Source organism: Rattus norvegicus, chromosome 1 (assembly GCF_036323735.1).
Source record: "Rattus norvegicus strain BN/NHsdMcwi chromosome 1, GRCr8, whole genome shotgun sequence".
Lineage (NCBI taxonomy): Eukaryota > Metazoa > Chordata > Mammalia > Rodentia > Muridae > Rattus > Rattus norvegicus.
The window spans coordinates 229835855-229859095 of NC_086019.1; the positions used below are offsets into that span (position 1 = coordinate 229835855).

Here is a 23241-nt window from a genome sequence, read left to right on the forward strand (position 1 = left end):
GAATTTCCTTTGCTGATCATCTACTTGCAGTTATAGCATTTCTGTAAACTTCTCAGACACAGTACAAACCATTTGTCAGACGCAGATGTCATCTGTACAATAGCTAGCATCAGGGAACGGCTGTGGAATGCTCCTTTCTATTTCTGATCGATTGAACCCAAGTGTCTTTGTAGCTTATGCCTGCTTTTCAGTGTAATGTCATGGTTATTTTTGTTTCTAAAGCTCTGCTCGATACCTCTGTCTGTTTTCACAGACTCGATGCCCACTGTGATAGAAATATGTCACGAATTAAGCTGATAAATAGTACTTTGAAAGTGAGTCAGTTTAATCTCCCCAGTATATTCTTCCATACCTCCTTCATGTTTAACCCAAGACCTACTGGATTTTTAAAATGGCAAGTCCAAGATTAATTCAGCAGCACTCCCTCTTTTTTGTTATTTTCACAGTGAGAAATACACTCGTTTATTTCTCAGGATAAAAAACAAAGTAATTAGATTCCCCCTAGGTCATTTTATGTTTCTGCTATATTTCCCAGGGTGCATTTTTACTTTCCTGTATTGAGTGTAGTTTAATATACATAGAACCAAAGATTCGACCTCTTGATGAAATGTATTTTGGGGTATTCTATGTTGCTCTGATTCTCAGATTTTCTTACTTATATCAAATCTCAGTAAACAATGATTATAAGTCAGACACCCACCCTCCTTCACACAGTACCCATTTAGTCTCTCAACAATAGCACAGCATCCAATAGACTCTTGTGCTAAAATTGATTCTTAACACTTGTGAGGCATAGCCTACTTCTCTTTAAATTTTCCATTTTCTTTAAATCAGTCTTTTAAACCCAACCATTTGGTGATAGTTTATCCACTCAACAAATGTTTACTGAGCAAGGACCAGGACTCCTTCCTAGAAATGAGTCTCTTGTTTATACAAAGAAAAGTGTGTGTATAGGAGTAATGGCAGGCAGAAAGTGGAGTCCCACAAAGCCTTACAAAATACTAGGAGTACAAAGCAAAGGTGAGAGTCACTCCTGGGTATATAGAAAAGTTTCTTAAAGTGGCTCGTGTGGAGTGGAAGACCACCTGTAGAGAGTTGACCAAGAAAAGGGAACAGGAGTCCACTAAGAAGAAACCGAATAGACAAAAACTGAGAAACCAAACCCACCAGAGTCTTCAAAAAGAAGCAGGTTGCCCCACATAAATGGGACATCTGGTATGTAGGCATGAGTTATAGCTGTAGATAATAGAGATGGCAACAAGGGGCATGGCAATGAGTGTTCAAGTCAACAAGAGATGAAACTAAAACAAGTCAGGAGTACAATGCCTGCTTGAATGTTTTTTATAGAGAAATGGAAGCTACTAAAAAAATTAACACAGAAGATTACAGACTAGCTTTATGGGGAAGAAACAGGAGATGAGAGAAAGGTTTAGAATCAGGAAGAGGGAGAAAAAATTTCTCCAGAGGGAGAAAAAAATTGAAGGTGCTACAGGCTGAACCCAGGCTTCAAAGACTGGGACAGAGCAAGGGGAGTGAAGAGGAGGCAGAAGCAGGGTTGGATGGAGCATTTTACGATATGACGTCACCTGCTGCACAGACTCTCTCATGTCCCCTTATGAGGATGCCAGCCCTGGGAAGGCACAGGTCTTTTCTGTTTGTTTCATTACTGTACCCTCTACACTCAGAGCACCAGGTAGAGATGCTTAAGAAAGCAGCCTAGTGAATTAATGTCATGCAGGGCTTGGGTTTGAGAAGTACAGAAACCAAATTTCTAACTTGTAAGGGGACACAACATGAAAATAAAGACAAGCAGTAAGGCTGGGTTGGTTGCTAGGTTGGAGGGGTAGAAATAAGGGGAAAGTGTAAATTGTAAAACTCCACTTCCCTTCTGTATAAAAGCTGTAATTTTACCTAAGCTCTGGCCATTTGTCCAGGAAAAAGGCTGAATTTGGAGGAAAACTTTTTTCAACGAAATGTTTTCCACATTGATTCTTTTGTGGAAAGAATTCTTTTATTCCACTCCACACGAGCCATTTTAAGAAACTTTTCTATATACCCAGGAGTAACTCTCACCTTTTCTTGGTGCTCCTAGTATTCTGTGAGGTTTTGTGGGACTCCACTTTCTGCCTGCCATTACTCCTAAACACACACTTTTCCTTTTATAAGCAAAAGACTCATTTCTAGGAAGGAGTCCCGGCCCTCGCTCAGCTTGCTTTACTGAGCATCTGGTAGACTGGGTTAGTCTTCCTGAATCCCATGATGCTTTGAAAAATCACACAAGTGCTAGAGTTAATGTTAGTGTTCATGTTGAAAATGTCAGTGTTACAGTAAATTTTTAAAAAGTCAGCCTTTGCTAAATTATCTACACTTTTATGTTAAATTGTCTATAAGATAGTCAGACTAACATTCTTTTGAGTTAAAAATTTTATTACACTTACACTTCTGATATTTGAGAAAATGTGAGGCATGTTGAGTCCTTTTCTGCCCCTTAAATAACAGAAAGAAACAAAATGAACCAAACTGCATATGCGTTTTAATTTTTTCTTTTACTGCCTAGCATGTAGGCAGAGAAAAGAGGATAGAATGAGAGGGAAATGGAATGTTTTCCATCATGGATGAAATCTTAAGAGCAAGAATTAGAGTTTCAGGGGTTGGGGATTTAGCTCAGTGGTAGAGCGCTTGCCTAGCAAGCGCAAGGCCCTGGGTTCAGTCCTCAGCTACGGAAAAAAAAAGACAAAATAACAAAAAGAATTAGAGTTTCGGAATCATGACAGGAAAAGAGTACATGCTGTAAAGTTAAATATTTTTTTCAGATATGATCAGAATCAAGATGTGCAAAGGAAAGAACTAGGGCACTGAACAGAAAATCAGTGAGGGAGCATTTGCCCAGAGCAACTGTCCCGAGAACCTTCATTCCACAAGCTTTATCCTCAAGATGCTTCACCCCATCCACTGTGGACATGAGAATGCTCACTGGAGCAATATTTAAGATATTAGAGATAGAGACTGGCTAAATTCACTTCAGTACATGCATAATCATGAAACATTAGGCCAAGGGCAAAACTTGATGGCCACCTCTGCAGCTGTCCTTCAGAATAAACAGCCAAGTGGAAAAGCAAAGAAAAGAATAGAGTATAAGGCTATTAATACTCAAAGCGGTAGAGGGCAGCTGTATGAAATTAATTTTCACTTCAAGTTTTAGAAGTTTTAGAATAGTGATAACAATATGGTATCTCAGGGCAGTCGAGGGAAATTACAGTGCACAACATATCTTTGGAGTCCCGAGCTCTCCTTGATGAGCCTTTGGCCTCTCCTGAAGGCACCCGTGCTCCCAGTGTCAGCCCCGGATCCTTGTGTTTTTAATACCAGTGTGCCAGGATGGGACATGGGCACACTTCAATTTTCAAAAAGAGTGCCACAAAGTCCTTTCATGCAATACCACCTCAAGCTCCTTAGCAACAGTACCATGCACATCTTCAAGCCTCCCCCAAAAAATGCCTTAGAAACTCCCCACTGTCTTCCCCCTCCCTCCCCACCTCCGCATATGTTGCTAAGAAAGCCTGATAATCTTGCATTTCAGGGTAAATTTAACATGCCAGTCTACTGCATCAGGAGGATTTCCATCTGAAATGTGATTCCCTAATTATGCAGGGAGGTTTAGGCATCGGGAAGGTGAGCAGATGTGCAAAGAATCCCATTTGATACTGAGTTTGTTCATATTTTTTTCAAAACAATGAGCGGAAATGCTACCCAAATTCCCTCCAGTTGCTATCAATTAAATGCTTGGTGTGCAGTAATGTCTTTCAGGCCACGCCAGCCCTGGGGGAAGGACTTAACTTAAACAATTAGCCAAATTATCACTTCTGCCCTCAGGTTTCTTCTCCAGCAGGATGCAAATTTTCTTTCATTCTGGAATCCCTTCTTGAGTTCAGAACACGCTAGAGCCACTTCTCATCTTCCCCTGGAGTCTATGGGGTCATCAGCAACTGCTAGGGAGAGCGTCCAGAAGGCTGTGAGAAGGAGCACTCTGTGGATATCTAACTTGGAGTGTACCACCTCCTAGAAGCCCCTGTCAGAGATCCACCTGTGACCATAGCTCACACAGCACATAAATGGGTTTTGTTTGACCGCTTTTCTTTTTTTTTTTTTGTGCAAAGCTTTATTTATTTTTTTTTTTATTAACTTGAGTATTTCTTATATACATTTCGAGTGTTATTCCCTTTCCCGGTTTCCGGGCAAACATCCCCCTCCCCCCTCCCCTTCCTTATGGGTGTTCCCCTCCCAACCCTCCCCCCATTGCCGCCCTCCCCCCATAGACTAGTTCACTGTGGGTTCAGTCTTAGCAGGACCCAGGGCTTCCCCTTCCACTGGTGCTCTTACTAGGATATTCATTGCTACCTATGGGGTCAGAGTCCAGGGTCAGTCCATGTATAGTCTTTAGGTAGTGGCTTAGTCCCTGGAAGCTCTGGTTGCTTGGCATTGTTGTACTTTTGGGGTCTCGAGCCCCTTCAAGCTCTTCCAGTTCTTTCTCTGATTCCTTCAATAGGGGACCTATTCTCAGTTCAGTGGTTTGCTGCTGGCATTCGCCATTATATTTGCTGTATTCTGGCTGTGTCTCTCAGGAGCGATCTACATCCGGCTCCTGTCCGTCTGCACTTCTTTGCTTCATCCATCTTGTCTAATTGGGTGGCTGTATATGTATGGGCCACATGTGGGGCAGGCTCTGAATGGGTGTTCCTTCAGTCTCTGTTTTAATCTTTGCCTCTCCCTTCCCTGCCAAGGGTATTCTTTTTCCTCATTTAAAGAAGGAGTGAAGCATTCACATTTTGATCATCCGTCTTGAGTTTCGTTTGTTCTAGGGATCTAGGGTAATTCAAGCATTTGGGCTAATAGCCACTTATCAATGAGTGCATACCATGTATGTCTTTCTGTGATTGGGTTAGCTCACTCAGGATGATATTTTCCAGTTCCAACCATTTGCCTACGAATTTCATAAACTCGTTGTTTTTGATAGCTGAGTAATATTCCATTGTGTAGATGTACCACATTTTCTGTATCCATTCCTCTGTTGAAGGGCATCTGGGTTCTTTCCAGCTTCTGGCTATTATAAATAAGGCTGCGGTGAACATAGTGGAGCACGTGTCTCTTTTATATGTTGAGGCATCTTTTGGGTATATGCCCAAGAGAGGTATAGCTGGATCATCAGGCAGTTCAATGTCCAATTTTCTGAGGAACCTCCAGACTGATTTCCAGAATGGTTTTACCAGTCTGCAATCCCACCAACAATGGAGGAGTGTTCCTCTTTCTCCACATCCTCGCCAGCATCTGCTGTCACCTGAGTTTTTGATCTTAGCCAATCGCACTGGTGTGAGGTGAAATCTCAGGGTTGTTTTGATTTGCATTTCCCTTATGACTAAAGATGTTGAACATTTCTTTAGGTGTTTCTCAGCCATTCGGCATTCCTCAGCTGTGAATTCTTTGTTTAGCTCTGAACCCCATTTTTTAATAGGGTTATTTGTTTCCCTGCGGTCTAACTTCTTGAGTTCTTTGTATATTTTGGAAATAAGGCCTCTATCTGTTGTAGGATTGGTAAAGATCTTTTCCCAATCTGTTGGTTGCCGTTTTGTCCTAACCACAGTGTCCTTTGCCTTACAGAAGCTTTGCAGTTTTATGAGATCCCATTTGTCGATTCTTGATCTTAGAGCATAAGCCATTGGTGTTTTGTTCAGGAAATTTTTTCCAGTGCCCATGTGTTCCAGATGCTTCCCTAGTTTTTCTTCTATTAGTTTGAGTGTGTCTGGTTTGATGTGGAGGTCCTTGATCCACTTGGACTTAAGCTTTGTACAGGGTGATAAGGATGGATCGATCTGCATTCTTCTACATGTTGCCCTCCAGTTGAACCAGCACCATTTGCTGAAAATGCTATCTTTTTTCCATTGGATGGTTTTGGCTCCTTTGTCAAAAATCAAGTGACCATAGGTGTGTGGGTTCATTTCTGGGTCTTCAATTCTATTCCATTGGTCTATCTGTCTGTCTCTGTACCAATACCATGCAGTTTTTATCACTATTGCTCTGTAATACTGCTTGAGTTCAGGGATAGTGATTCCCCCTGAAGTCCTTTTATTGTTGAGGATAGCTTTAGCTATCCTGGGTTTTTTGTTATTCCAGATGAATTTGCAAATTGTTCTGTCTAACTCTTTGAAGAATTGGATTGGTATTTTGATGGGGATTGCATTGAATCTGTAGATTGCTTTTGGTAAAATGGCCATTTTTACCATATTAATCCTGCCAATCCATGAGCATGGGAGATCTTTCCATCTTCTGAGGTCTTCTTCAATTTCTTTCCTCAGTGTCTTGAAGTTCTTATTGTACAGATCTTTTACTTGCTTGGTTAAAGTCACACCGAGGTACTTTATATTATTTGGGTCTATTATGAAGGGTGTCGTTTCCCTAATTTCTTTCTCGGCTTGTTTCTCTTTTGTATAGAGGAAGGCAACTGATTTATTTGAGTTAATTTTATACCCAGCCACTTTGCTGAAGTTGTTTATCAGCTTTAGTAGTTCTCTGGTGGAACTTTTGGGATCACTTAAATATACTATCATGTCATCTGCAAATAGTGATATTTTGACCTCTTCTTTTCCGATCTGTATCCCTTTGATCTCCTTTTGTTGTCTGATTGCTCTGGCTAGAACTTCAAGAACTATATTGAATAAGTAGGGAGAGAGTGGGCAGCCTTGTCTAGTCCCTGATTTTAGTGGGATTGCTTCAAGTTTCTCTCCATTTAGTTTAATGTTAGCAACTGGTTTGCTGTATATGGCTTTTACTATGTTTAGGTATGGGCCTTGAATTCCTATTCTTTCCAGGACTTTTATCATGAAGGGGTGTTGAATTTTGTCAAATGCTTTCTCAGCATCTAATGAAATGATCATGTGGTTCTGTTCTTTCAGTTTGTTTATATAATGGATCACGTTGATGGTTTTCCGTATATTAAACCATCCCTGCATGCCTGGGATGAAGCCTACTTGATCATGGTGGATGATTGTTTTGATGTGCTCTTGAATTCGGTTTGCCAGAATTTTATTGAGTATTTTTGCGTCGATATTCATAAGGGAAATTGGTCTGAAGTTCTCTTTCTTTGTTGTGTCTTTGTGTGGTTTAGGTATAAGAGTAATTGTGGCTTCATAGAAGGAATTCGGTAGGGCTCCATCTGTTTCAATTTTGTGGAATAGTTTGGATAATATTGGTATGAGGTCTTCTATGAAGGTTTGATAGAATTCTGCACTAAACCCGTCTGGACCTGGGCTCTTTTTGGTTGGGAGACCTTTAATGACTGCTTCTATTTCCTTAGGAGTTATGGGGTTGTTTAACTGGTTTATCTGTTCCTGATTTAACTTCGATACCTGGTATCTGTCTAGGAAATTGTCCATTTCCTGAAGATTTTCAAATTTTGTTGAATATAGGTTTTTATAGTAAGATCTGATGATTTTTTGAATTTCCTCCGAATCTGTAGTTATGTCTCCCTTTTCATTTCTGATTTTGTTAATTTGGACACACTCTCTGTGTCCTCTCGTTACTCTGGCTAAGGGTTTATCTATCTTGTTGATTTTCTCAAACAACCAACTTTTGGTTCTGTTGATTCTTTCTATGGTCCTTTTTGTTTCTACTTGGTTGATTTCAGCTCTGAGTTTGATTATTTCCTGCCTTCTACTCCTCCTGGGTGTATTTGCTTCTTTTTGTTCTAGAGCTTTTAGGTGTGCTGTCAAGCTGCTGACATATGCTCTTTCCTGTTTTTTTCTGCAGGCACTCAGCGCTATGAGTTTTCCTCTTAGCACAGCTTTCATTGTGTCCCATAAGTTTGAGTATGTTGTATCTTCATTTTCATTAAATTCTAAAAAGTTTTTAATTTCTTTCTTTATTTCTTCCTTGACCAGGTTATCATTGAGTAGAGCATTGTTCAATTTCCACGTATATGTGGGCATTCTTCCCTTATTGTTATTGAAGACCAGTTTTAGGCCGTGGTGATCCGATAGCACGCATGGGATTATTTCTATCTTTCTGTACCTGTTTAGGCCCGTTTTTTGACCAATTATATGGTCAATTTTGGAGAAAGTACCATGAGGAGCTGAGAAGAAGGTATATCCTTTTGCTTTAGGATAGAATGTTCTATAAATATCCGTTAAGTCCATTTGGCTCATGACTTCTCTTAGTCTGTCTACATCACTGTTTAATTTCTGTTTCCATGATCTGTCCATTGATGAGAGTGGGGTGTTGAAATCTCCCACTATTATTGTGTGAGGTGCAATGTGTGTTTTGAGCTTTAGTAAGGTTTCTTTTACATAAGTAGGTGCCCTTGTATTTGGGGCATAGATATTTAGGATTGAGAGTTCATCTTGGTTGATTTTTCCTTTGATGAATATGAAGTGTCCTTCCTTATCTTTTTTGATGACTTTTAGTTGGAAATTGATTTTATTTGATATTAGAATGGCTACTCCAGCTTGCTTCTTCTGACCATTTGCTTGGAAAGTTGTTTTCCAGCCTTTCACTCTGAGGTAGTGTCTGTCTTTGTCTCTGAGGTGTGTTTCCTGTAGGCAGCAGAATGCAGGGTCCTCGTTGCGTATCCAGTTTGTTAATCTATGTCTTTTTATTGGGGAGTTGAGGCCATTGATATTGAGAGATATTAAGGAATAGTGATTATTGCTTCCCGTTATATTCATATTTGATGTGAGGTTATGTTTGTGTGCTTTCATTCTCTTTGTTTTGTTGCCAAGACGATTAGTTTCTTGCTTCTTCTAGGGTATAGCTTGCCTCCTTATGTTGGGCTTTACCATTTATTATCCTTTGTAGTGCTGGATTTGTAGAAAGATATTGTGTAAATTTGGTTTTGTCATGGAATATCTTGGTTTCTCCATCAATGTTAATTGAGAGTTTTGCTGGATACAGTAATCTGGGCTGGCATTTGTGTTCTCTTAGGGTCTGTATAACATCAGTCCAGGATCTTCTGGCCTTCATAGTTTCTGGCGAGAAGTCTGGTGTGATTCTGATAGGTCTCCCTTTATATGTTACTTGACCTTTTTCCCTTACTGCTTTTAATATTCTTTCTTTATTTTGTGCGTTTGGTGTTTTGACAATTATGTGACGGGAGGTGTTTCTTTTCTGGTCCAATCTATTTGGAGTTCTGTAGGCTTCCTGTATGTCTATGGGTATCTCTTTTTTTAGGTTAGGGAAGTTTTCTTCTATGATTTTGTTGAAGATATTTACTGGTCCTTTGAGCTGGGAGTCTTCACTCTCTTCTATACCTATTATCCTTAGGTTTGATCTTCTCATTGAGTCCTGGATTTCCTGTATGTTTTGGACCAGTAGCTTTTTCCGCTTTACATTATCTTTGACAGTTGAGTCAATGATTTCTATGGAATCTTCTGCTCCTGAGATTCTCTCTTCCATCTCTTGTATTCTGTTGGTGAAGCTTGTATCTACAGCTCCTTGTCTCTTCTTTTGGTTTTCTATATCCAGGGTTGTTTCCATGTGTTCTTTCTTGATTGCTTCTATTTCCATTTTTAATTCCTTCAACTGTTTGATTGTGTTTTCCTGGAATTCTTTCAGGGATTTTTGCGATTCCTCTCTGTAGGCTTTTACTTGTTTATTAATGTTTTCCTGTGCTTCCCTAAGTGTGTTCAGGTCTTTCCTGAAGTCCTCCAGCATCATGATCAAATATGATTTTGAAACTAGATCTTGCTTTTCTGGTGTGTTTGGATATTCCATGTTTGTTTTGGTGGGAGAATTGGGCTCCGATGATGGCATGTAGTCTTGGTTTCTGTTGCTTGGGTTCCTGCGCTTGCCTCTCGCCATCAGATTATCTCTAGTGTTACTTTGTTCTGCTATTTCTGACAGTGGCTAGACTGTCCTATAAGCCTGTGTGTCAGGAGTGCTGTAGACCTGTTTTCCTCTCTTTCAGTCAGTTATGGGGACAGAGTGTTCTGCTTTCGGGCGTGTAGTTTTTCCTCTCTACAGGTCTTCAGCTGTTCCTGTGGGCCTGTGTCTTGAGTTCACCAGGCAGCTTTCTTGCAGCAGAAAATTTGGTCTTACCTGTGGTCCCGAGGCTCAGGTTTGCTCGTGGGGTGCTGTCCAGGGGCTCTCTGCAGCGGCAGCAACCAGGAAGACCTGTGCCGCCCCTTCCGGGAGCTTCAGTGCACCAGGGTTCCAGATGGTCTTTGGCTTTTTCCTCTGGCGTCCGAGATGTGTGTGCAGGGAGCAGTCTCTTCTGGTTTCCCAGGCCTGTCTGCCTCTCTGAAGGTTTAGCTCTCCCTCCCACGGGATTTGGGTGCAGAGAACTGTTTATCCGGTCTGTTTCCTTCAGGGTCCGGCGGTGTCTCCGGCAGGGGTCCTGCCGCTCCTGGGCCCTCCCCCACGGGAGCCCAGAGGCCTTATACAGTTTCCTCTTGGGCCAGGGATGTGGGCAGGGGTGAGCAGTGTTGGTGGTCTCTTCCGCTCTGCAGCCTCAGGAGTGCCCACCTGACCAGGCGGTTGGGTCTCTCTCTCACCGGGTCTGGGAGCAGAGAGCTGCTGCCTTGACCGCTTTTCTTATATTTTATTTCAAGTCCCTATGGAGGTATGTCAGTCTTTTGTTGTGGTGATAAATACCTGATTGCAAGAAAGAAAAAAAAGAAAGAGAGAGAGAGAGAGAGAAACAAAAGAAAAGAAAAGAAAAACCAAAGCAGAGATTTACTTTAATTAGTTGTTTTAGTCCATCGTCCGCTGGCTCCGCCGCTGTAAGCCAAATATAGGGGAGAACACTATGACCGTGTTGTGGTAGGAGAGATTGATCACCATCTTAGAGGACATCCAGGAAGCAGAGAGAGGGACCATGGGACAAAGCAGCACCCAAGGTCCATTCACCAGTCATCTACTCCCTCCAACAAGGCCCCATCAACTAATGTTCCTAGAACAGCATAAAATGCCAGAGAACCAAGCTTTTAACACATGAGCCTGGGGTAGAACATCTCAAACACAAACCAAACCAGAAGGCCCTCCAGTTCACACCCTTTGCCTCACAGTCACCCCGAGCTCTAACCCCCAGATACACGCTGATACAAAGGAGGAAGGTAGTGATACTGTGCTGCTCCTCCTTTCGCTTCCTCTTACCATCTATAGATGGGGACAGGTGGGTGAGGTGCTCCTGGATTTCAGTCCGAATTCTCCAGCGAGTTTTTGTTTGACCTTTGTTTCTGATTAGGTCAAGCGGAAGATGTCTGAGGCAACTGGTAATTTAACAATCTAAGATTCTGTCTACTCACTCCATCCCAGTGACAAGTCTTTAGAATCATTTCCTAGAAATCCTGCATAGTTTGTTTCCCGTAGAAGTGAAAATAGGCAAGCACTACTATTATCCCACCTTATAGACAGGGGACACTGGTGTGTAAAACAGTAGAGTGTAACAGTAACCCGCTATGGCCATCCAGATAACCTTTTGCATGAGTAACGTAGTTTTCTCTTTGTAGAAATTAAATATCTCCATTATTGGTAAGCACTCTTTGGGGCATGTCTTCTATATCAGAATGTACACACTATACCCAAAGTCACACAAAGGATCTGAATGCTCAAATGACAAAACCAAAAATCCATATGGCAGATGTCCCCTGTCTTCATGAGGCTGTTTGAGAGTCACACATTCCTAATGCCAAACCCACGCTCTGCTATACCCCGCCAACAAGGAAGTGTGCTTTTATCATTTGTTTTGTGCAAGGCTATCATCCGACTTGTTAAATGGTCAGTTCTGAATAACGATTTAAGAGTCCTAAGAACAGAAAACCGAACCTTATTTATTTCTCCATCTAATCTAAATATTCATGGCAATGATTTGTTGATTGTGTGTTTTATATATCTGTCTTTATGTATATGCACACATTTATTTCATTATATAAAATGAGGGGTTGAAGATACATATCACTATTCCTGACATATAGAAAATGCTCTCCCCAAAACAGGACATTTTCTAATTAGGAAAAGGCTGACATAGTTCACCTAGGCTGTTATAACCTAGGTGTCTTATACATGATGGAAATGTACTTCCCACAGTTCTGGATGCCAAGAAGCCCAAACTAAAAGTAACAAAGTTGTAGAGGCCACTTCCAGACCCCTAAGTGGTACGTTTTGGCAGTATCTTCACACAGTAGAAGGAATGAAACAATTCTCTTTGAGTCTCTTCTAATGATACTAATTTGTAGTAATCATTAATCAAGACCTAGCACCCTCAGAGTTGCCCCATATCCTATAACCCACCACATTGGTCTTCAGTTTCAGCATAAGAATTTAGGAAAGATAACAATCAATCCATGGATGGGGTGCATAAAGGAGGGTTATTACATAGCACATTCAGATAAAAAATAATCTGAACTGAAGTATGGTGTCCCATACAAAGACATATTTTTGTAGACTCCAGGCACAAAACTCAAGCAGGGTTGCCTAATCAAAGCATATAACAACTAAAATCAGAAGCTTTAAAATAATCCTTTTATGTAATGTTTGGCTATTTTAGTCATGTTGCTGAGACTTTATGAATGTGGCTTTTAATATTACTAGGAGACAATATTTAGGAACATATATGAGTATACATTTACATATATGAACTAGCAATTAGTGAAAAAAAAGAGAATTTGAAGGAGAATGGGTAATGTATCTGGGGGAGGGAGTGTTAGAGGGAAGAGAAGGAAAAGAGAAATGTTATAACTAAAATACAATCTCAAATGAAATTTAAAAACTATTTTAAAGTATTTAACACAAGGCACATGTGTGCATATGACCTGTGCTTTACCTCATATCTGGGAATAAATCTAAGAATTCCATTACATCAGGAAAAAAGAAATCTTGACCTATTATGAGATTCTCCTGTATTTTATATCAATTCTTACATACTTGTATATATTAAATCCATTTGGAACTTTACATGTGTGACATGTGAGATAGAAAAGAAATTTAAATTTTTTTAACCCAGAAAAGCAGTGTCCCAGCACCACTTAATGCTAAGGGCAGTGCTTCATACCCATGAACCTAGATATCAGGGGAGCTGAGACCTAAGTTGTAACTATAAGACAGTTACGTAACAAGATCCTTTATTAAAGAAAAGAGAATCTAGAGAGAAAGGGAAGGGGAAGGAAAGGGGAGGGGAGAAGGGAGAGGAGGAAAGGGAATGGAAAGGGACGGAAGGGAAGGGAAGGGGAGGGAAGGGAAGGGAGGGGAGGGGAGGGGAGGGAAGGGAAGGGAAGGGAAGGGAAGGGAAGGGAAGGGAAGGGAAGGGAAGGGAAGGGAAGGGAAAGGGAGGGAAGGGGAGGGAAAGGAAGAAAGCCAAAGAGGGGAAAGAAAGGGGAGAAGGACAGAAGGAAATAAGTGTCTTCCTTCCCATTGACTTTCAATGCCCCTTGGCAAATGTTCATGTGCATGTAGGAATGTCTCCAGGTCATATTCTATTTCATAATTTACTCACTGTTCCCAATGCCAACATCAGACTGTTTTTAAGTTCTATGGTTTGATAAATCATCCGATGACCATTTTGTATGGTTATTAAGATTTGAATCCTAGGATCAGTCTATCAAAGCCACAAAACACATTTGCAGTTTTTACTGAAATTACATCTAACTGTAAACTCACACAGTGAACACTGGCACATTTTAGTGTTGTACTTTCTGATCGGTTAACCAAGGACATGCATCATTTAGCAATCTTTCCTGTTCTTCAGCAAAGTTTACACTTTCCTATTATAAGATTCTTTATGAACATGGCAGGAAGTTTCCTTAAAATAGATTAAGCCTTGCTCTGTTATAAAAACCCTTCGCTAAGTTTTTCAGGCAAATGTTTTCTCCAAAACCATCTTTCAGCTCATCCCTGATAGAAACCAATGATATTTAACCACAAATCACTGCCGTCTCCAACAATCAGTTGGAGTATGGATGAGGTCCTCTTTCCTGAGTTATTCACTAATGAGTCGTAGGAGTTCCTGGGGCATGTGTCCTTATGCCCTCTGTTCCCCATCCAACTGAATTCTGCCTCTAAAATGCTGCCCGTGCCACATGCTGATGCTGCTTGTCTCTGTCTTTCACACCTGGAAACCTTCTCTCCACAGCCAGCATTCTACAAAGTGAAAAGGCGAGGCATCTGAGGAGAGTCACTTCTCAGAACACACAATAGAAACAAATCTTGAGCTGTGTGCATCAATATGAATGCCACGATTTCCTGTGTACCCATAAAAGTTTCCTCCCAGAAACATAAACCTGGGCCTTTGGTGAGCATAATGAGTGCATATAAGTAACATTTCTTGGGTCTTTCTTTTAATGTCAGCAAATTTTAAGGCTATGAAGGGAATTCTTTAGTGCCATAAAAGTAGAAATTATTCCCAATCGCCAGTTCGTGGTAGCAGTATCAATTGTTAGCACAAACATCTCCTCTACAATGAGTCTCTCAGCTCTCTCTTTCTCTTTCTCTTGTCAACAGTTAAGTCTCAGGGAAGAATTAGTTCCTCACTGATGTTTCCTCTCTCTCCTTCCTGTTATCCTTCCCCAGAGACTGTTTCTCTCCTATATTACCAAGGAAAAGCTGATTCTTTACTGCCCTACCATCCATTTCTTACCATCTGGATATACTGCTAGATTATTCTAAAGGACATTCAAAGTCACTGAGAGGGACGGATGCTCACATGCATCCCAATGTCAAAACCCTGAATATGTCGTACTTCGGGTTTTTATTGCTATTATAAAATACCACGACCAAGGCATCCTGGTGAGGAAAGGGTTATTCCAGGTTTCAACTCTAAGATCACATTGAATATACGGGCAGGAACTCAAGGCAGAACAGTGGAGGCAGGAACTGAAGTAAAGACCATAGAGGAAGGCTGACTTACTCCTCCTGGCTTGCTCAGCCTGGTTTCATTTTCCTTTTTGTTTATTATCGTTTTAGTTTCTATGTATGGGCGCTTTGCACACATGCCTTTCTGTGCACCACATGAATGCTTGGAGCCTGCAGAGACCAGAAGAGGTTGTCAGATCCCAAGAACTGAAGTTACAGAGAGTTGCGAGCTGCCATGTGGGTGCTGGGAATTGAAATTGGATCCTCTGGAAAGGAGCCGGTGCTTTTAACCACAGAACCGTGTCTTCAGTTTCAGAGGCCCACTTTATTATAAACGCTAGGACCACCTGCCCAGGAGTGGTTCTGCCCACAGTGGGCTGAGTCTTTCCACATCAATCATTAAACAGATTTGCCTATAGGGTATTCTCATGGAGACATGTTCTCAGTGAAGAGTCCTTCTTCCCAAATATGCCAGGCTGGGTCAAGTTGACAAAAACCAACCAGCACAGATGTCTAAAAAGTGAGGGTAGAGATGGCTATAGGGTGCATGTGTGCACACACAATGGACTGTTTTCTACAGAACATAGTCATCATCTAGCTTTAAACAGTTTCTCACTCATGGCCTGGGTTACAATTTACTTATTTCATCAATCCTAAACATCTCATTTGATAACCACAATCCATGCAGTTACGTAAGATGGTCCCTACTAGGAAACGGTTGACACCTTTCTCAATCAATCAAAGGGCCCACTCCTCTGATTCTCATGTGTGCTTGCCCTGTTGTTAAGAACCTAGGTCAGAGATAGTAAAATAGTCACTGCCCATAAGTGGTTTCATTCTTTTGATTTCTCTCTGGAGGAAGATGTGATGTTGTTAATTGTCTCCTTTTCTCAAATTGTAGATCACAGTGTTTCGAATGGGATCAGAAGGCCACCAGGACATTGATTTAGCTATCCTGACAGCACTACTCAAAGGTAAGAGTCCCTCTGTCCACATAATACAAAGAAAATGTTAATGGATTAATATAGATACCTTGTGTCTCCTATTAATGGATATAACCCCAAATGTTGTTGTATCACGTCCAATTACTGACAGCCAGCACACGACCCATGTAAGACACTGTTACCACTCTTGAAGTCTTCTTGAAGTTGCACGGGACTCAATTTTGCAAGTTTTGAATAAAATAACTCATATCCATTAAACCATAAAAATCCAGACCAAAAAAATTAATGTAGTATGTAAAATACTAAGTTATCTGAAGTTATGTAATAACTACTATTACTTTCATTTCAAGGCCACCTAATGTGTTGGTAGGGGTGTGTGTGTGTGTGTGTGTGTGTGTGTGTGTGTGTGTGAACATTAAAAGTCAAATATAATTAAGAGGAAATCAGAGATAAAAACTCAGCCTGTACTTTTTGTTATAACTGAGCATTAGACTGAGCTCAAAGCTACCTGTTGACCATGATAAACACAGTAATACTTGGTTTATTGAAGTTTAACTCCTAAGATGGATATTAGTCCTGCTCTCTAGCCCTACTCCTTCAAAGACATCACACTACCTCATCCTTGGAGCCAGAACTAAGTAAAGGCCAGTTCCTTACAGGTTCCGTAGACTAAATCTCCTATTAGTATGCCTTGATATGCAAACTACACTTGACAAAATTTTTAAAGTATTTAAATAAATAAATGAAAGATAGGCCTGGCCTATTCAGCTACTTAGGCTCTAAAATTCAGACCAGAAGTACAAAACGAACAAGCTGCAAATGGTTTTGCGTGTGGTCCTCAGCTGCAAACATCTGTGTTCTCGCTTAGCCCCATAATTCAGCGATACCAATCTCACCTGGCTCGTCCTTGCCGAGCCACGACCTCCATAGAGTAACATCTCAATGAGAGCAGTAAAGCTGTCTTACTCGCTCACCTTCTCAGCTCTGTACTTAATCCCACTTCACGCAGCATTCGATTTTTGTTGGCTAAAGAAATGAACATATTGCTCAGTGATCCAGTGACGGATTTGATATTCCATAACTCCTAGCTGAACGGGCAGTTACGTCACTCTTCATTACTAGTCTATTACTCTTCTTTCGCTCTTGCTATTTTCCTGAAGACTTATTATATGACAGCAACTGTGCCAAGCTCTTTGTGACTACATTAATCATGGCAGAACTCCATGATGCCAGAACTAATTTAATCTCCCTTTGCCAGTGGAGTAAGAAAAGCTACAAGGGATGAAGTAACCTGTGAAATAATGCAACACTAATTGTTAACTCTCAACTAAACTCCTACATATCTGACTTCTCCCCATACCACATGAGACTCCTGGACAAACGTGATTGACACTCTTCCCTATCCACTCCCTGAGTGTCCATATGCACTCACTAGCCTCCTAATCACCCCTCCAGGAGCTTCCCTCACAGTGTGTAGTATATCCCAGAGGTCAATATATGGTCACTCACAATAGAGGCCATTACTAACTTAATTACATGAGGAACATCCTCCTTATCATAAATGATTCCAAAACAAGCTCACGATTCTCATCCTTCTTCCCCTCCACTCTATTCCATATTTCTTTTATACATTCCGTGGCTGAATTCTTAGTTTCTCACCTCATTTTATAAGTCGTAAGCCATGATGTAAGTGAGATTCATACAATGACCTTTGTGTGGTTGTGTAATGTTATTTTCCTGGTTCTATACATGTCTATGAGATATTGCATGTTAACCAGAAGTATAAACAGTGAGACGGAGGATTGGGGCCTTAGGGTCCATGCATAGGCTGAACCACAAGACACACTCTGGCCTTTATGTTTTCTTTATCAAAGGCAAAGCTAAAAAATGACACAATAAACTCTAATGTTTTCTATTCTCATAAAGATAATGAGGAAAGTAATAATATCAAGAAGTAACATTTGTTGAAGGCCCACTATGTGCCCAACACTGTGAAAAGCTTTTAGTGCATTTATTCTTTGATTCTGAACAATAGTTAGACTACCAGTTCATCATGAGCCTTACTTATAAATAGGGAAATTGAGGCATAGAACTAGTCAGCATGTGCTCAAGAGAAGCTAGCTAGCAAAAGGTTCAGCCCAAACTTGAGAGCTCGTGTATACAACCAAGATACCCTTATTCCATTGATAAAAACAAATGCCCATGAACAAAAAACTCACAGCAAATAGGGAAGGGATTAGAATATCAGTAAAAACAGTAACCATGACCATTCAGTGAAAACCCTTGTTTTTAGAAATTTATGAGACTAGAAATTATGTATCATCTTCATGTCAGCCCTAGAGTTCATTTATCATACTGTAGAATACCTATTTTCTAGGGGGAAGGGACAGCATAGTATTTTACAAATAAAGTACAGTTTATGTCATAATCAAGCACACTTTGACAATTTGAAGTTAAGGTATCTGGGGTAATATTTACATAGACAATATGCAATGAAATTGAATATTTTCTCTTCTAATCTATTTTTCCCAGATGCTGATTGTACCCTACTAAATTGATTTCATGGGTCATAAACCTGCATCTTAAAACGTACTGCTATAGAGGAGATGAAAGGAAATTTTGATTGCTCTAAGAAAGTAACGTTTCTAATCACTATAATGAACATTATTTATGCAGCAGTTATGCTAACGGGAATTTGTGCCATTAAAGATTATAGTGTGTCAACTCTATTTTGCAAAGACTTCTAAATGCTCCCTGATACTGACCTACTTGTTTTGGAAAGGGAATCGGGCCTATTTTTGGGTGACTTCTTTGATGATCAAGCATATATGCATAATTACATCCATTTTAAATTCTTAAGTTTATTATATTCCTCCTACGTGTTTAGCCAAGCCAAGTAATGGACCTAACACTTAATTTTTACAATTATATTTAATTTTCAATTATGTAATGCTCAGGGGTTATTTGTAAAGTCCAATTTTTATTCTAAGACATCTCTGAGAAAACCAGTAGTTATCATTGGAACAGAGCCGGGAAACAAACCAGTGCTCCATAAATCCACTGGGAAAAAAAGGAAGGCAGATGGGAAACCAGGTGGCCATGGGGGAAACATATCTTTGCTTCCCTTGTTTTTGAGCTATTTGATTTAGTTTTCTTGTATTTGAATTTATAGTAGTGGATTCAGTCCTCTGATTAGCCTGTGCATAGGAATGCAAAGGAGTAAATAGTAAAGACCAGTGTCCCCACACCTTAGACAGATGACTTTCCTATAAAGCATGTCAAGATTCATCTTTCCTGGTAATTACAGCAGAGAGATTCCAAGAAGAATGAGGACTTGCTTAATTCTGATAAGGGCCCATCTTTGAACGTATCACTGCGACAAGGGAATCACAGAAATGCTGAAACTGTTAAATGGGAGGTAGGCAGCTTGTGCATGGCCAGGTTCTACAGATAGAAAGGGCAAAGAAAGGAAATCCAAAATGAGTTTTTTTAAACTGTATGTCTTCACAGTTGTCTTGAAAGAAGTACTAAGGGTCAAAGGGCATTAAACGTCCTCAACTGTAAATACTCAAGGATAAATCCACTGTGGGTATATGCTTTTATTCAGTGCCAATGCATGGTGTGCTACAAAGCATAATGTTTCATTCAGCAGACAAAGCCAGGAACCAGGTCAAATGAATACTAACAAGAGTTCAAGCATTCACACAAACATTTACCAAGCTCCCAGCAGATGTAGGTGATTATTGTGTGCATTTATTATTATCAGTATTACATTCTTCAGTTTTAATGGTCTGTCCTTGATCATTTCTAATATTTTGTGGGAAAGTATAATTCACCATCTTTCGCCCCTAAGACTTAAGCCTATTAGTTATATTAATTATGTGCATTATAAAGATGCAAGCACCCAAGCATTCTTCACGTACTCCTCTCACCTCTACCTTCACCCACTACCACCCTCTCCATATGATACTGCCGTGAAGCCACAGGGTCAATGAACATGATGCCTTACAGCAGCAAGACTGGTGACCACACTCAAAGCACTACTTTCTCTTGACTCAAAATTCGTTTGACCTCACTGAGCTGCAGTCTCCTCCTCTTTGAAGCTAAGATAATATTGGTAGCCCTCTTGCTGTCGTGGTGATCATCTTAATTGATAATGAGAGTAAAGCACTTTAATCCAGTATCTGGAAAGATCCTTTACTACATGGTGGTCTGAGGATGAAAATGATGGCAGCGGTGGTGGTGATGAAGGTCATGGTAGTGGTGCTACTGCTGCTGCTGCTGCTGGTGGTGGTGGTGTTGGTGGTGGTGGTGTTGGTGGTGGTGGTGGTGGTGGTGGTGGTGGTGATGATGATGAGCTGAAAATGAGAGGTCACATCTGTCTGCACATGCCATGTATACACATGTACACAATTTCCACCACATAGGAGGAATGCAATGTGTATTTGTTGACCTCATGGCACCTTTCTTGTTTGGTTTGATGTAAAGGACATCTGAGGAGGCTGCAATGGATGCTCTCTGAGGCCAATTCACTGCCTTCCTTCATGGTTCACACTCACCACATAGCTGTTTCCATTTGTGAAAAAAGACTTTGAAAATCGCTCAGGGTACTGAGATATCTTCCATGTCCAAAACCCATTGGAATTATAATAGGCTAAATGTGAAAGACTCCATAAATTGCAAAGTATAAGTTAAAGGTATAAGTTTAAGGTTGAGTATAGAAAGCATTGAGTCTACACGTGTGGGTCCTGAATGAAGCATAAAGGAGGGGAATCTAGAAAGCAGTGAAGCACACACTACTCTGCCTTTATATAAAATTTTTCTTATGGAAAGATGATTGTCATGAAAAACCAAACACATCTAAGAGCAATAATCTGGTCTAAGGTAGACATCAATATCAGACACTAATGTCCATGGCAGGGAGCATGTCATACAATAAAAAGAACTCAAATCCTTTTATCCCCTTCATTTGGGTAAAACTTTATCATTCACAGAAAATTTGTCATCTAATCTTCACAGTTCTTTGGGATAATTTATTTCCAAACTGACACTTTCTTGGTCATCAAAGTGGCAGAGTTAACAATGATGTTAGTGCCTCTGGAATAAACCAAGAATGACCAGTCAGAATGCCAGTACCCTGGCTACAAATGTCGCTCCCATACCAAGTTTCCAGATAAAATCTTGTACTTGTATGCTGTGTATATCCTCTCTCTCTCTCTCTCTCTCTCTCTCTCTCTCTCTCTCTCTCTCTCCTTTTCTCTCAGCATTCAGCAAAATTGCTGACAAATAGCAGGAATTTGATAAATACTACTTATTAATAGAAATGAAGTTATTTTCCCATATCAGTCAATAACCAGTTAAAGTCACGTTAACAGCACCCTTACCTGTGAAAGTCATTGGCGAGGGATCTATCCTCTCGGGTCAATGATCTACTGAATGACAAACAGACATACTCCTCAGGATGACTGCAAACTCCTGAAAAACTTCCTTCCACTCTCGTGCTCCCTCCTGCCTTCTAGCTCTTAATTCCATGTGTTACTTGGTTTCTGCATCCAAAAAAATCAAAGTATAAAAACAAGAAGATGAAGCTTACATTACATAAACTGTAGAGTTTTCTAGAAACAGCCATGGATAGAAGAGGTTTAGTCATCAGTAATGCAAATGTCCAGTGACTCCATGGTTGACATTCCCAGGTGGTATACACTGGACCCCTTGTGGCCCCTCCATGTTGACTTTCCAACATCGCAGCACCTCTCAGGTTCCCACCACTCCTGCTCACATTGCTCACTGCCTTTCCATGCATCCCTCTGAGAATGAAGTAAACCCTCTCCCTTCAAACAGACTGCTTCCTCCCTAGTTTCTGCTTCCCTCCTTACTCCAGGTCCAACTGCTCTGTGTGTTTCCACTTGTGTTTGGAGGCTGAAGTAGATCCAGGGTTGGAATAAATCCAAGTCTCTTACTCTTTCTTTAGCACCATGTACCCATTTCTAAATATTAATAATATCAATATTTAGACACTGTCGCTTTTTCCTCAGAAAATAAACATCCTCTCCCTTTGTAACGTGTGTGTCTTAGTTATGTTCCCATTGCTGTTGAAGACACCCCATAACTGAGGCAATTTACAAAAGGAAGGATTTCTTTGGGGGCTCATTGTTCCAGAGGATTAGCGTCCATGACCATCATGGCCGGGAGCCTATCAGTAGGCATAGTGCTGGAGCTGGAGTTAACAGCTTGCATCTAATCCAGAGCACCAGGCAGAGAGAGAGAACTGGAAATGGCATGGGCTTTTTAAGACTCAAAGGCCACCCCTAGTGACACAGCTCCTCTAACAAGGCCATGCCTCCTAATCTTTCCCAAACTGTTCCATAAACAGCAGACTACCCATTCAAGTATGAGGGCTCTTCTCATTCAAACCACCACAGTATACAAGCTTCTGATTTGGCCCAGGAACAATGCTCAAATGCTCAGGTCTGCAAACCCACCACTTCTGAACAGCTCTCCACTAGTGAAGAACTCATTGATTGCTGTGACTTCCCATCTTGCCTTATTTGAGAACAATGAATCGACATCAATGGTGCAATCAGTCACTGCCTCGTCTCAATTACATAATCACATGTGACACCATTTTGCAATACGTAGCTTGTACTACTAGTAAAAATAATGAGGCCACTTGACTTCCCTGTCCCAGAAGTTCCTGGCCTCATCGCAGCAGAGTACTCAAGGATAGACAAAGAGGTCTTGAACTGAAACAGACTTCCTGAAGCAGAAGCGTCCCTTCAAGTGGAGAGAGAAGGCGACTCAGCTGCACATCAAACTCAGGAGCTGGGGCTCTGTGGGATGAGAAGAACTCATGCCAAATCGACAAACATAATGACGGGGTGTTCTGTGAACTGGCAGGGCACTTCTAGGAACCAGAGAAGGAGGGGGGGATCGGATAAAACATGGATCTTTCAGAGTCACGAGGCAGTTTATATTTTCCACACTTCTCATCCTCTTTAATGCTGGAAGCTAAACACCCCTGTTTGCTTGTTTGTTTGTTTGTTTGTTTGTTTGTTTGTTTGTTGAGATGTTAGATCATGTGACTATGTTGTGACCAATGGGATGAGACGATGACTGAGGTAAATTCTGTCTATACCTGGAAGGTGAGAACAGATAAAAAAAATATTAAAAAAAAAAATAGCAGACCAGAAAAGAAAACTGAATTCAAAGCTAGAATCAAGCTGATTTACACTTTAGGATGCTCAAAAGTCTTAGAATTTGGGACATCCAGCAATTCAAAAGGGGAGGTTTGGGAGGAAAAAAAGCATGAACAAATTTGTTAAGTCTTTTTTACGATGCAGCAGCCATAATGCCATGTCTTTGCCCACTCCCCCAAACCCTTCTAACTGAAAAGAAAAGCCTTACTCTCTGAAGAAGCCAAAACAGAGTTCCTAGTATAGAGGACCAGATGCTAAAAGCAGGCTGA

At 40.7% G+C, this 23241-nt stretch overlaps 1 protein-coding gene across 2 annotated transcripts in view; it reads left to right on the forward strand.

Annotated features, from left to right (window-relative positions):
* Trpm3 (transient receptor potential cation channel, subfamily M, member 3) overlaps nucleotides 1–23241 on the forward strand; it is an 884432-nt gene that overhangs the window by 736114 nt on the left and 125077 nt on the right. For both annotated transcript variants that reach the window (NM_001191562.1, NM_001354180.1), the window contains exon 9: nucleotides 15734–15806. In NM_001191562.1, the coding sequence (NP_001178491.1) occupies nucleotides 15734–15806 (73 nt within the window). The remainder of the gene's footprint in view (nucleotides 1–15733; nucleotides 15807–23241) is intronic.